Below are 12,416 nucleotides of genomic sequence, written 5' to 3'. Positions count from 1 at the left end.
CTGTTGATAGCCAGGTGTAGCAGCGGTAACGATTCACTCCATGGTGCTGGAAAGAAAGCTCTGCTGTTGGGACAGTTTTACGTTGGCCTAAGACTTTGTGGGCACCGTTTGTCACCGTTATAGTGCAATGAATGTATTGTTTAGTGTTGTGTTGTGTAGTGGTTTTGCTGGCATGCATAAAAAAAATGTTTTGTTTGTCCACCAGGATTTACATGCTAAAAACGCCAATGGTCACAGCATTGAACAAGAAGTATGTCAAGTTAATAAAGACACAGATACACAATTCTCATTAGTTAAAAAAATGCTTGTATTTATCTTGAAGTAACTGTAGGGAAATTCATCTTTCTGTATCAGCGGACAAATTGCCATTAACATTGCTTTGCATTTCAGTCAACTAGTCTGAAAGATCAGTAACACACTTTGAGCAAGATTACAAGTCAGAACTGTCCCATGTTTTCCAAAGGTGACAGCAACGAGCATGGAAAAATGGAGAATATCTGATTAAAATCTGGCCTCATTGAGCAACCTCTCTCTGTCTCATCACAGAACCAGTCAGTCATTCCCACAGTGAAAAGACAGTGATGTCATATCCCACCGCGCCAAGACGCAATTACTCAAAAATCCTGCTGCAAGAATTTAATTGAGAATGTCAGAAGCTGGAGATGTTTTTCAGTGCTACAGTAAGAGTCCATATGAATCCTCATGAGTGCTCATGTATCTGGAAGTCAGCCTCTTCCACTCAAACTGCCTCCCCATTGGGCAGAAGTAGAAGTCAGTAGGACCAGAGAAAAAGGGGTCAACAGTGAAAGGGACCATGGCAGAAAGTGGGAGGTATGACAGAAGTCTGGGGGTGCTGGGGTGTCACACAGGGCCCCCTAATCGTCCAGCAGCTCAGGAGCAGTGAAGGAGAAGTTGTGAAACTCGTCTTGGTTGACAGAGGGAAGGAGGTCCTCAACGGGCGTCAGGGTGGGCTCCTCCTGGGTGAAGTCTGGGTCAAAGTTGTTCACGTCCTCTGCAGTTTTCTGAAAGTGAAGTATTGGTTAGACAGGAAAGGAGTTACAATAACAATAACAAAATATCAGTGAGATGTCCTGGAAATACTTTTGGGTAACAGCCAACAGATACCACCCCTTGCATGTCTTTCATAACCCAGGCCACTACCTACCATACTGTAATTCAATGGTTAAGAGAGTAAAACTGGGTGTGTATTATAAATGGTATGATAGGAAGGTATTACAACTCTACCGTAATATCTACTGTAAACAGTTTGTAATGACATCAATCATGTGTATCAGGTGTGTGTGTGTGTGTGGTGTGTATCAGGTGTGTGTGTTCGCCTCACGATGCGGGGTTTGAAAGGCGGCTCCAGCTCCCTGCGGTTCAGCTTATCCCAGTCGATTCCAATGAAGAAGGCGTGGCTAGTCACAGCATTCTCCCCGCCCTCTTCCGCCATGCAGCCTAGACGCCGGGCTGGGTTCTTAGTCAGGAACTGTGGAGAGAACAGAAATATAATTGCATATGAGAAGTGAATAAAAGTAAAATAAAGTGTGTTAATGAAGTATATCATTTGAATGTGGCTTATAATATAACAGAACATTAATACTCTCCTTTCCGTGATGGCTACAAATCCCTCCCCCGCCCAGGACTACGTTTTTGGCTAGAAAGTCCAAGCTGCTTAATAAGGACTCCATGAGAGTGCTAGCCACTGCCCTCATTCAATGCCATTTTGAATACGCTAGTACTCCAGATAGCCCAGAATTAGCTGATCAGGGTAGTATTGAAGGGGAGTCCACGTACTCACATAAACCAAACCTAAGCCTATCTCGCTGTCATACTGTGTTGCAACTGTTGGATTTTGCCTAGCCATCTTGTCTCAAGAGGACCACAATAGAAATAAGTCCTAGACTTTGTGTGTTATCCTCGATGATTTTACTAATGTGCATGTGTAACAGTTTTAACTTTACGTTGTCCCCTCGCCCCGACACGGGCGCGAACCAGGGAACCTCTGCACACAACAACAACGGTTGCCCACAAAGTCCGCGGCCCTTGCAGAGCAAGGGGAAACCCTACTTAAGTCTCAGAGCAAGTGACGTAACTGATTGAAATGCTACTAGCGCGTACCCGCTAACTAGCTAGCCATTTCACATCCGTTACACTCACCCCCCTTTCAACCTCCTCCTTTTCCGCAGCAACCAGTGATCCGGGTCAACAGCATCAATGTAACAGTATAAACTTTACGTCATCCCCTCGCCCCGACACGGGTGCGAACCAGGGACCCTCTGCACACATCAACAACGGTTGCCCACGAAGCATCGCTACCCATCGCTCCACAAAGGCCGCGGCCCTTGCAGAGCAAGGGGAAACCCTACTTAAGTCTCAGAGCAAGTAACGTAACTGATTGAAATGCTACTAGCGCGTACCCGCTAACTAGCTAGCCATTTCACATCCGTTACACATGTTTGGATTTAAGTTTTATGGTCAATTTAATAAACGAAACATAAAAAAGCCCTCCCTTCGGCAAATCAGATCACACCTCCATTCTGCTCCTCCCACCTATATATAGAAATTTAAATAGGAAGCTACCGTGGTAAGGACCGTTCAACGTTGGTCTGACCAAACGAAATCTATGCTTCAAGATTGTTTTGAGCACACAAACTGGGAAATGTTCTAGGTTGCCTCTGAGAATAGTATTGACGTATACACTGACTTGGTGACAGGAAGTGCATAGAGGATGTTGTTCCCACTGTGACGATTAGAACTTATCCAAACCAAAAAACGTGGATAGATGGCAGCATTCGCGCAAAACTGAAAGCGCGAACCACCGCAATTAACCATTGCAAGGTGACTGGGAACATGGACGTGTAAAAACAGATCAGCTACGACCTCCGTAAGGCAATCGGAGGCAAAACGACAGTAGAGGGACAAAGTGAAGTCGCAATTTAACGGCTCAGACACATGACGTACAGTGCCCTCAAAGTATTGACACACCTTGACGTTTTCCAAATTTTGTAGGTGTTAAGGTGGGATTAAAATGAATTTAATTGTATAGTCCTCTTTTGAAAACGATCTACACAACATAATCTAATGTCAAAGTGGAAGAAAAATTATATTTAAAAAAATACTTTTATGGAAAATAAAACGCTAACATATCTTGATTAGATAAGTATTCAACCCCCTGAGTCAATAGATGTTAGAATCACCTTTGTCAGCGACCACAGCTAAGAGTCTTTCTGGGTAAGTCTCTAAGAGCTTTGCACACCTGGATTGTTGATCATTGATATACAGCCATTTTCAAGTCTTGCCATAGATTTTCAAGCCGATTTAAGTCTAAACTGTAACTAGGCCACTCAGGAACATTCAATGTCATCTTGGTAAGCAACTCCAGTATATATTTGTCCTTGTGTTTTAGGTAATTGTCCTGCTGAAAGGTACATGTCTCCTAGTGTCTGTTGGAAAGCAGACTGAACCAGGTTTTCCTCAAGGATGTAGCCTGTACTTAGCGCTTCCATTTCTTTTTATCCTAAAAACTCCCTTGCCAATAACAAGCAAACCCATGACCCTGAACTTATTTACGATTGCCTTAGCAAAAATAGTTGAATACTTATTGACTCAAGACATTTCAGCTCTTCATTTTGAATTAAATTGTAAACATTTCTAAAAACATAACTCCACTTTGACATTATGGGGTACCATCTGTAGATCAGTCACACAAAATCTCAATTTAATCAATTTTAAATTCAGCCTGTAACACAACAAAATGTGGAAAAAGTCAAGCGGTGTGAATACTTTCTGAGGCACTGTATTTGTCAGGGACTCCAGACAATCACGGATTATAAAAGGAAAGCCAGACATGTCGCGGACACACTAAACACCTTCGCCCGCGTCGAGGAAAACAACATTGAGCAGCCGACGCGGACCCCGACGCTCACGAGTACTGTGTGCTCTTGTTCTCTGTGGCCGATGTGTGTAAGTCATTTAATTTTGTAAACTGTAGCAAGGCATCCCAAACAGTGTACTCAGAGCATGTGCAGAATAGCTGGCTGGAGTGTTTATGAACATATTCAATCTTTCCATATCTCAGTCTGTTGTCCCCACTTGCTTCAAGATGTCTACCATTGTTCCTGCTGTACCCAAGAAAGCGAACGTAACTAAAATAAATGACTATCGCCCCGTAACACTCACTTCCGTCATCATGAAGTGCTTTGAGAGGTTAGTTAACGACCATATTACCTCCACCTTACCAGACAAGCTAGACTCACTACAATTTGCATATCGCCCCAACAGATCCACGAACGACGCAATCGCCATTGCACTGTACACTGCCCTATCCCACGAGGACAAGATAAATAGTACCAGGCAAAAGTTTGGACACACCTACTCATTGAAGGGTTTTTCTTTATTTTTACTATTTTCTACATTGTTCTTGCCATAATACAGACTTGGTATTTTACCAAATAGGGCTATCTTCTGTATACCACCTTTACTTTGTAACAACACAACTGATAGGCTCAAACGCATTAGGAAGGAGAGAAATTCTACAAATTAACTTAACAAGGCACACCTGTTAATTGAAATGCATTCCTAACCCTAACCCTAACCCATTGAGACTGTGTCTGTGCCTCGACCTAGGTTGGGCAAAACTAAACATGGCGGTGTTCGCCTTAGCAATCTCACTAGGATAAAGACCTCCTCCATTCCTGCCATTATTGAAAGAGATCGTGATACCTCACATCTCAAAATAGGGCTACTTAATGTTAGATCCCTCACTTCAAAAGGCAGTTATAGTCAATGAACTAATCACTGATCATAATCTTGATGTGATTGGCCTGACTGAAACATGGCTTAAGCCTGATGAATTTACTGTGTTAAATGAGGCCTCACCTCCTGGTTACACTAGTGACCATATCCCCCGTGCATCCCGCAAAGGCGGAGGTGTTGCTAACATTTACGATAGCAAATTTCAATTTACAAAATAAATAAATGACGTTTTCGTCTTTTGAGCTTCTAGTCATGAAATCTATGCAGCCTACTCAATCACTTTTTATAGCTACTGTTTACAGGCCTCCTGGGCCATATACAGCATTCCTCTCTGAGTTCCCTGAATTCCTATCAGACCTTGTAGTCATAGCAGATCATATTCGAATTTTTGGTGATTTTAATATTCAAATGGAAAAGTCCACAGACCCACTCAAAGTCTTTCGGAGCCATCATCGACTCAGTGGGTTTTGTCCAACATGTCTCTGGACCTACTCACTGCCACAGTCATACTCTGGACCTAGTTTTGTCCCATGGAATAAATGTTGTAGATCTTAATGTTTTTCCTCATAATCCTGGACTATCGGACCACCATTTTATTACGTTTGCAATTGCAACAAAGAATCTGCTCAGACCCCAACGAAGGAGCATCAAAAGTCGTGCTATAAATTCTCAGACAACACAAAGATTCCTTGATGCCCTTCCAGACTCCTTCTGCCTACCCAATGACGTCAGAGGACAAAAATCAGTTAACCACCTAACTGAGGAACTCAATTTAACCTTGCGCAATACCCTAGATGCAGTTGTACCCCTAAAAACTAAAAACATTTGTCATAAGAAACTAGCTCCCTGGTATACAGAAGATACCCGAGCTCTGAAGCAAGCTTCCAGAAAATTGGAACGGAAATGGCGCCACACCAAACTGGAAGTCTTCCAACTAGTTTGGAAAGACAGTACCGTGCAGTATCGAAGAGCCCTCACTGCTGCTCGATCATCCTATTTTTCCAACTTCATTGAGGAAAATAAGAACAACCCAAAATGTATTTTTGATACTGTCGCAAAGCTAACTAAAAAGCAGCATTCCCCAAGAGAGGATGGCTTTCACTTCAGCAGTAATAAATTCTGGAACTTCTTTGAGGAAAAGATCATGATCATTAGAAAGCAAATTACGGACTCCTCTTTAAATCTGTGTATTCCTCCAAAGCTCAGCTGTCCTGAGTCTGCACAACTCTGCCAGGACCTAGGATCAAGAGAGACACTTAAGTGTTTTAGTACTATATCTCTTGACACAATGATGAAAATAATCATGGCCTCTAAACCTTCAAGCTGCATACTGGATCCTATTCCTACTAAACTACTGAAAGAGCTGCTTCCTGTGCTTGGCCCTCCTATGTTGAACATAATAAACAGCTCTCTATCCACCGGATGTGTACCAAACTCACTAAAAGTGGCAGTAATAAAGCCTCTCTTGAAAAAGCCAAACCTTGACCCAGAAAATATAAAAAACTATCAGCCTATATCGAATCTTCCATTCCTCTCAAAAATGTTAGAAAAAGCTGTTGCGCAGCAACTCACTGCCTTCCTGAAGACAAACAATGTATACGAAACACTTCAGTCTGGTTTTAGACCCCATCATAGCACTGAGACTGCACTTGTGAAGGTGGTAAATGACCTTTTAATGGCGTCAGACCGAGGCTCTGCATCTGTCCTCGTGCTCCTAGACCTTAGTGCTGCTTTTGATACCATCGATCACCACATTCTTTTGGAGAGATTGGAAACCCAAATTGGTCTACCCTGGACAAGTTCTGGCCTGGTTTAGATCTTATCTGTCGGAAAGATATCAGTTTGTCTCTGTGAATGGTTTGTCCTCTGACAAATCAACTGTACATTTCGGTGTTCCTCAAGGTTCCGTTTTAGGACCACTATAGGACCATTGTTTTCACTATATATTTTACCTCTTGGGGATGTCATTCGAAAACATAATGTTAACTTTCACTGCTATGCAGATAACACACAGCTGTACATTTCAATGAAACACGGTGAAGCCCCAAAATTGCCCTCGCTGGAAGCCTGTGTTTCAGACATAAGGAAGTGGATGGATGAAAACGTTCTACTTTTAAACTTGGACAAAACAGAGATGCTTGTTCTAGGTCCCAAGAAACAAAGAGATCTTCTGTTGAATCTGGCAATTAATATTGATGGTTGTACAGTCGTCTCAAATAAAACTGTGAAGGACCTCGGCGTTACTCTGGACCCTGATCTCTCTTTTGACGAACATATCAAGACTGCAATGTCCATCTACGTAACATTGCAAAAATCAGACATTTTCTGTCCAAAAATGATGCAGAAAAATTCATCCATGCTTTTGTTGCTTCTAGATTAGACTACTGCAATGCTCTACTTTCCGGCTACCCAGATAAAGCACTAAATAAACTTCAGTTAGTGCTAAATATGGCTGCTAGAATCCTGACTAGAACCCAAAAAATGTATCATATTACTCCAGTGCTAGCCTCCCTACACTGGCTTCCTGTTAAAGGCAAGGGCTGATTTCAAGGTTTTACTGTTAACCTACAAAGCGTTACATGGGCTTGCTCCTACCTATCTTTCCGAGTTGGTCCTGCCGTACATACCTACACGTACGCTACGGTCACAAGACGCAGGCCTCCTAATTGTCCCTAGAATTTCTAAGCAAACAGCTGGAGGCAGGGCTTTCTCCTATAGAGTTCAATTTTTATGGAATGGTCTGCCTACCCATGTGAGAGACGCAGACTCGGTCTCAACCTTTAAGTCTTTATTGAAGAATCACCTCTTCAGTAGGTCCTATGATTGAGTGTAGTCTGGCCCAGGAGTGTGAAGGTGAACGGAAAGGCTCTGGAGCAACGAACCGCCCTTGCTGTCTCTGCCTGGCCGGTTCCCCTCTTTCCACTGCGATTCTGCCTCTAACCCTATTACAGGGGCTGAGTCACTGGCTTACTGGTGCTCTTCCATGCCGTCACTTGAGTGGGTTGAGTTACTGACGTGATCTTCCTGTCCTGGGTTGTGCCGTGGCGGAGATCTTTGTGGGCTATACTCGGCCTTGTCTCAGGATGGTAAGTTAGTGGTTGAAGATATCCCTCTAGTGGTGTGGCGGCTGTGCCTTGGCAAAGTGGGTGGGGTTATATCCTTCCTGTTTGGCCCTGTCCGGGGGTATCATCGGATGGGGCCACAGTGTCTCCTGACCCTTCCTGTCTCAGCCTCCAGTATTTATGCTGCATTAGTTTATGTGTCGGGGGGCTAGGGTCAGTTTGTTATTTCTGGAGTACTTGTCCTGTCTTATTCGGTGTCCTGTGTGAATTTAAGTATGCTCTCTCTAATTCTCTATTTCTTTCTCTCTCTCTGAGGACCTGAGCCCTAGGACCATGCCTCAGGATGACCTGACATGATGACTCCTTGCTGTCCCCAGTCCACCTGGCATTGTTGCTGCTTCAGTTTCAACTGTTCTGCCTGCGGCTATGGAACCCTGACCTGTTCACCGGACGTGCTACCTGTCCCAGACCTGCTGTTCTCAACTCTCTAGAGACCGCAGGAGCGGTAGAGATACTCTTAATGATCAGCTATGAAAAGCCAACTGACATTTACTCCTGAGGTGCTGCACCCTCGACAACTACTGTGATTATTATTATTTGACCATGCTGGTCATATTTATGAACATCTTGGCCATGTTCTGTTATAATCTCCACCCGGCACAGCCAGAAGAGGACTGGCCACCCTTCATAGTCTGGTTCCTCTCTAGGTTTCTTCCTAGGTTTTGGCCTTTCTAGGGAGTTTTTCCTAGCCACCGTGCTTCTACACCTGCATTGCTTGCTGTTTGGGGTTTTAGGCTGGGTTTCTGTACAACACTTTGAGATATCAGCTGATGTACGAAGGGCTATATAAATACATTTGATTTGATTTGACTACCCCATGAAGCTGGTTGAGAGAATGCCAAGAGCATGCAAAGCTGCCATCAAGGCAAAGGGTGGCTACTTTGAAGAATCTAAAATACATTTAGATTTGTTTACCACTTTTTTGGTTACTACATGATTCCATATGTGGTATTTCATAGTTTTGATGTCTTCACTATTATTCTACAATGTCAAAAATACACTGCTCAAAAAAATAAAGGGAACACTTAAACAACACAATGTATCTCCAAGTCAATCACACTTCTGTGAAATCAAACTGTCCACTTAGGAAGCAACACTGATTGACAATAAATTTCACATGCTGTTGTGCAAATGGAATAGACAAAAGGTGGAAATTATAGGCAATTAGCAAGACACCCCCAATAAAGGAGTGATTCTGCAGGTGGTGACCACAGACCACTTCTCAGTTCCTATGCTTCCTGGCTGATGTTTTGGTCACTTTTGAATGCTGGCGGTGCTCTCACTCTAGTGGTAGCACGAGACGGAGTCTACAACCCACACAAGTGGCTCAGGTAGGGCAGCTCATCCAGGATGGCACATTAATGCGAGCTGTGGCAAGAAGGTTTGCTGTGTCTGTCAGCGTAGTGTCCAGAGCATGGAGGCGCTACCAGGAGACAGGCCAGTACATCAGGAGACGTGGAGGAGGCCGTAGGAGGGCAACAACCCAGCAGCAGGACCACTACCTCCGCCTTTGAGCAGGAGGAGCACTGCCAGAGCCCTGCAAAATGACCTCCAGCAGGCCACAAATGTGCATTAGGGGTGTCAATAATTTTGACCCCTACCTTTTTGAAAAGAAAAAATATTACTTGTTAAACAAAATCTATTACTCTCTTTTGGTCACTTTTGAATGCTCTCTTTTGGTCACTTTTGAATCTCTTACTCTCTATTACTTATTTGTAGAATTAAAGTAGTCTAAAGTTAAGTATTTGGTCCCATGTTTAATGAGCTGAAATAAAAGATCACAGAAATGTTCCATTTGCACAAAAAGCTTACTTCTCTCAAATTTTGTGCACAAACTTGTTTACGTCCCTGTCAGTGAGCATTTCTCTTTTGCCAAGACAATCCATCCACCTGACAGGTGTGGCATATCAAGAAGCTGATTAAACAGCATAATCATTACACAGGTGCACCTTGCGCTGGGGACAATAAAAGGCCACTAAAATGTGCAGTTTTGTCACACAACACAATGCCACATATGTCTGAAGTTGAGGGAGCGTGCAATTGGCATGCTGACTGTAGGAATATCCACCAGAGCTGTAGCCAGAGAATTGAATGTTCATTTCTCTACCATAAGCCGCCTCCAACGTCAGGATCGTCTGAGACCAGCCACCCGGACAGCTGATGAAACTGAGGAGTATTTCTGTCTGTAATAAAGCCCTTGTGGGGAAAAACGAATTCTCATTGGCTGGGCTTGACTCCCTAACAGGTTGTCCAGAAAATGGGACCAAATCCTAAACTTTTGACTACTTTATTTATACAAATCTTTAGGTGAGTCAATCATTTCAGACCACTGTATATTCTCTCATGTAAACAATATAAAGGCCTCTAACATGAACAGCATTGAGTGTTATTGACATGATTAACTGTGGTCATTCAGGACAGATAGATGAGCTCCGCATTAAGGATGGACTTTTAATTTGTATTTTTTTTTAGGATGGACTTACAGCTTTCAGGATATTGACTGCATCAGCACTCAGCCAGGATGCATAGATAATCTCCTCATTCAGGATGGACTCAAACAGGTCGTCCTCGTTCTCTGCCTCGAAGGGAGCATGGCCAGACAGCATCTCATAGAGCAGCACCCCGAGAGCCCACCAGTCCACAGACGGCCCATACAGCATCTCCTGAAGAATCTGGGTACCCAAAACACATGACATTTAACAACATTACACACCATAGTAGAGACCTTCTAAAGTACATCACCTGGAGTTTTACTAAATGTAACACGGAACTCCAGAGCCAAGACAGTTCCTTGGGTTTTGCTGCTCTTCACTGGGATACACTAAGGACTGAGTGTTGGGGATGGCAATGAAGCCATTCATCAACATCAGACTAAATGCTTTAGGTACAACCACATGCACACTCCACATTCATAAACTCACTAATTCGTAACCAAGGACCCCTCTCTTGGTGCATTTTGTGGTGGAGACTTAAAGAGCGTTGGCAAACAGAGCCTGTGAGAGGCAGATGGGGCTCTCCTGACAGAACTGAAATGGTTTCAGGTGGCCAACCCAACACAGGTGTGTTACCTAGCTGCTAACCACCAGGGAGACTGGACTAGAGGACCAGTGTTAACAGTACTGGGTATTCAGAGTGGTGGGGTGACGTAGTGGAGTTGGCTCCTAAATAATGGGAACTCCAATGACCTTCGAAAGAACGATGGGAGACCGATACTTAATGATTCCCATTGGTGTAAAGAATGCAATCTTAGAGCAGAGGAAGGGGTATATGAGCGGAGGGGTGTAAACTGACCTCTGGGGCGATGTAGTCAGGAGTCCCACAGAAGGTGCTCGTGGCCACACCTTCAAACATGCCCTCCTTGCACATGCCAAAATCAGCCAGCTTACAGTGTCCATCCTTATCAAGGAGCACATTGTCCAGTTTAAGATCCCTGGAAAACATAACACCTCATTACAGACATCTCCAGACCTGTAGACTCCTAAACGCATACATCTGTACATCAATTATTGGGGGAAACTATTCAACTATTACTTCAGTATTTCCAGTATGTTCCCCATTACCAGTGAGTCAGCAAATACTGCTATATTTAATTTTGTGACTGCTAAACTATCCTAGTCTAACCCCTTCGAGAGTTGTTGCTAAAATATGTCTGTGAGGTGAGAGATTATGGTGAGTTAGACCACATGAAGACAGTGACCAACCGTAGGACCAGGAGACACAGAGGAGAACTGAACAGAGAGCTACTGTTGGCCAGGACACTGACCAATGACTGACAGCAGAGAGGAGTGTCACAGTCATACGACAGAGCCTAATGGGGAAGGGGGATGAGAAGGGGAATGGCTGGGCTGCAATGTCAATATTGACCTGTCCCCCCAAAAATGTGGAGAACTTCAAACACAGACATTAACAAAATGTGTTGGCGTTGGGCTCTTGTATCTTTGAAGTTTGTCTAGAGTCTTTGAATTAGCACTGTAATGAGGATAAGCAATATTTTTGAATCAGGAGAAGCAATAAGGTAGGAGCAGAGCAAAGTCATTAGTAATTTCCTTCATAATGAATCATCCCCCATGACAATAAATTGTCTGGTCTCTGTCTCTGTCTCCATCTCTACTGGAGGCCCCTCCTCCCCACTAAGGCCATTGGAGCCTTGGCTATCTGAGAGACAGATTAACCCAGCCAATAGCACTAATCTGAGATCAGGTGACACAGCAGTGATGTGTCACCAAGGTGTTAGACGGGCATGGCTGAGTCTGCAGGTAAAGGTGAGGTAATGACTTCATGTGTAGGTCGTGTGTGTATATGTGTGAGAGGGACGGAGAGAGAAAGAAATAGAGTGAAGCCACACAGACACACGTTAATGGAAGTATAGTGTGATTGGTTTAATCTGGTGTTTCCTGTCCTGACTGACTGTAAACGTGACTGACTCAGTTCCTCATGGTGCCTCTGGCTCACTGCAAAACAAACACAGGGCAAAAAAAGATTTGTAGAAATAAAGCAGTCTAAAGTTTAATATTTGGTCCCATACTCCTAGCACAC

The 12,416-nt window shown here is 43.7% G+C and overlaps 1 protein-coding gene across 1 annotated transcript in view; it reads right to left on the bottom strand.

The window, feature by feature from the left end:
• Positions 1-283: 283 nt before the first annotated feature.
• The window catches only part of prkcha (protein kinase C, eta, a), a 58,138-nt gene continuing 46,005 nt past the window's right edge, over positions 284-12,416 (bottom strand). The window contains exons 12-15 of the mRNA XM_055865011.1: positions 11,172-11,310; positions 10,364-10,552; positions 1,343-1,489; positions 284-1,022 (exon numbers count right to left, since the gene is read on the bottom strand). Of these exons, the coding sequence (XP_055720986.1) occupies positions 876-1,022; positions 1,343-1,489; positions 10,364-10,552; positions 11,172-11,310 (622 nt within the window). The 3' untranslated portion in view covers positions 284-875. The remainder of the gene's footprint in view (positions 1,023-1,342; positions 1,490-10,363; positions 10,553-11,171; positions 11,311-12,416) is intronic.

Source organism: Salvelinus fontinalis, chromosome 16 (genome assembly GCF_029448725.1).
Source record: "Salvelinus fontinalis isolate EN_2023a chromosome 16, ASM2944872v1, whole genome shotgun sequence".
Taxonomy (NCBI): domain Eukaryota; kingdom Metazoa; phylum Chordata; class Actinopteri; order Salmoniformes; family Salmonidae; genus Salvelinus; species Salvelinus fontinalis.
This window is presented reverse-complemented; position numbering and strand designations above follow the sequence as displayed.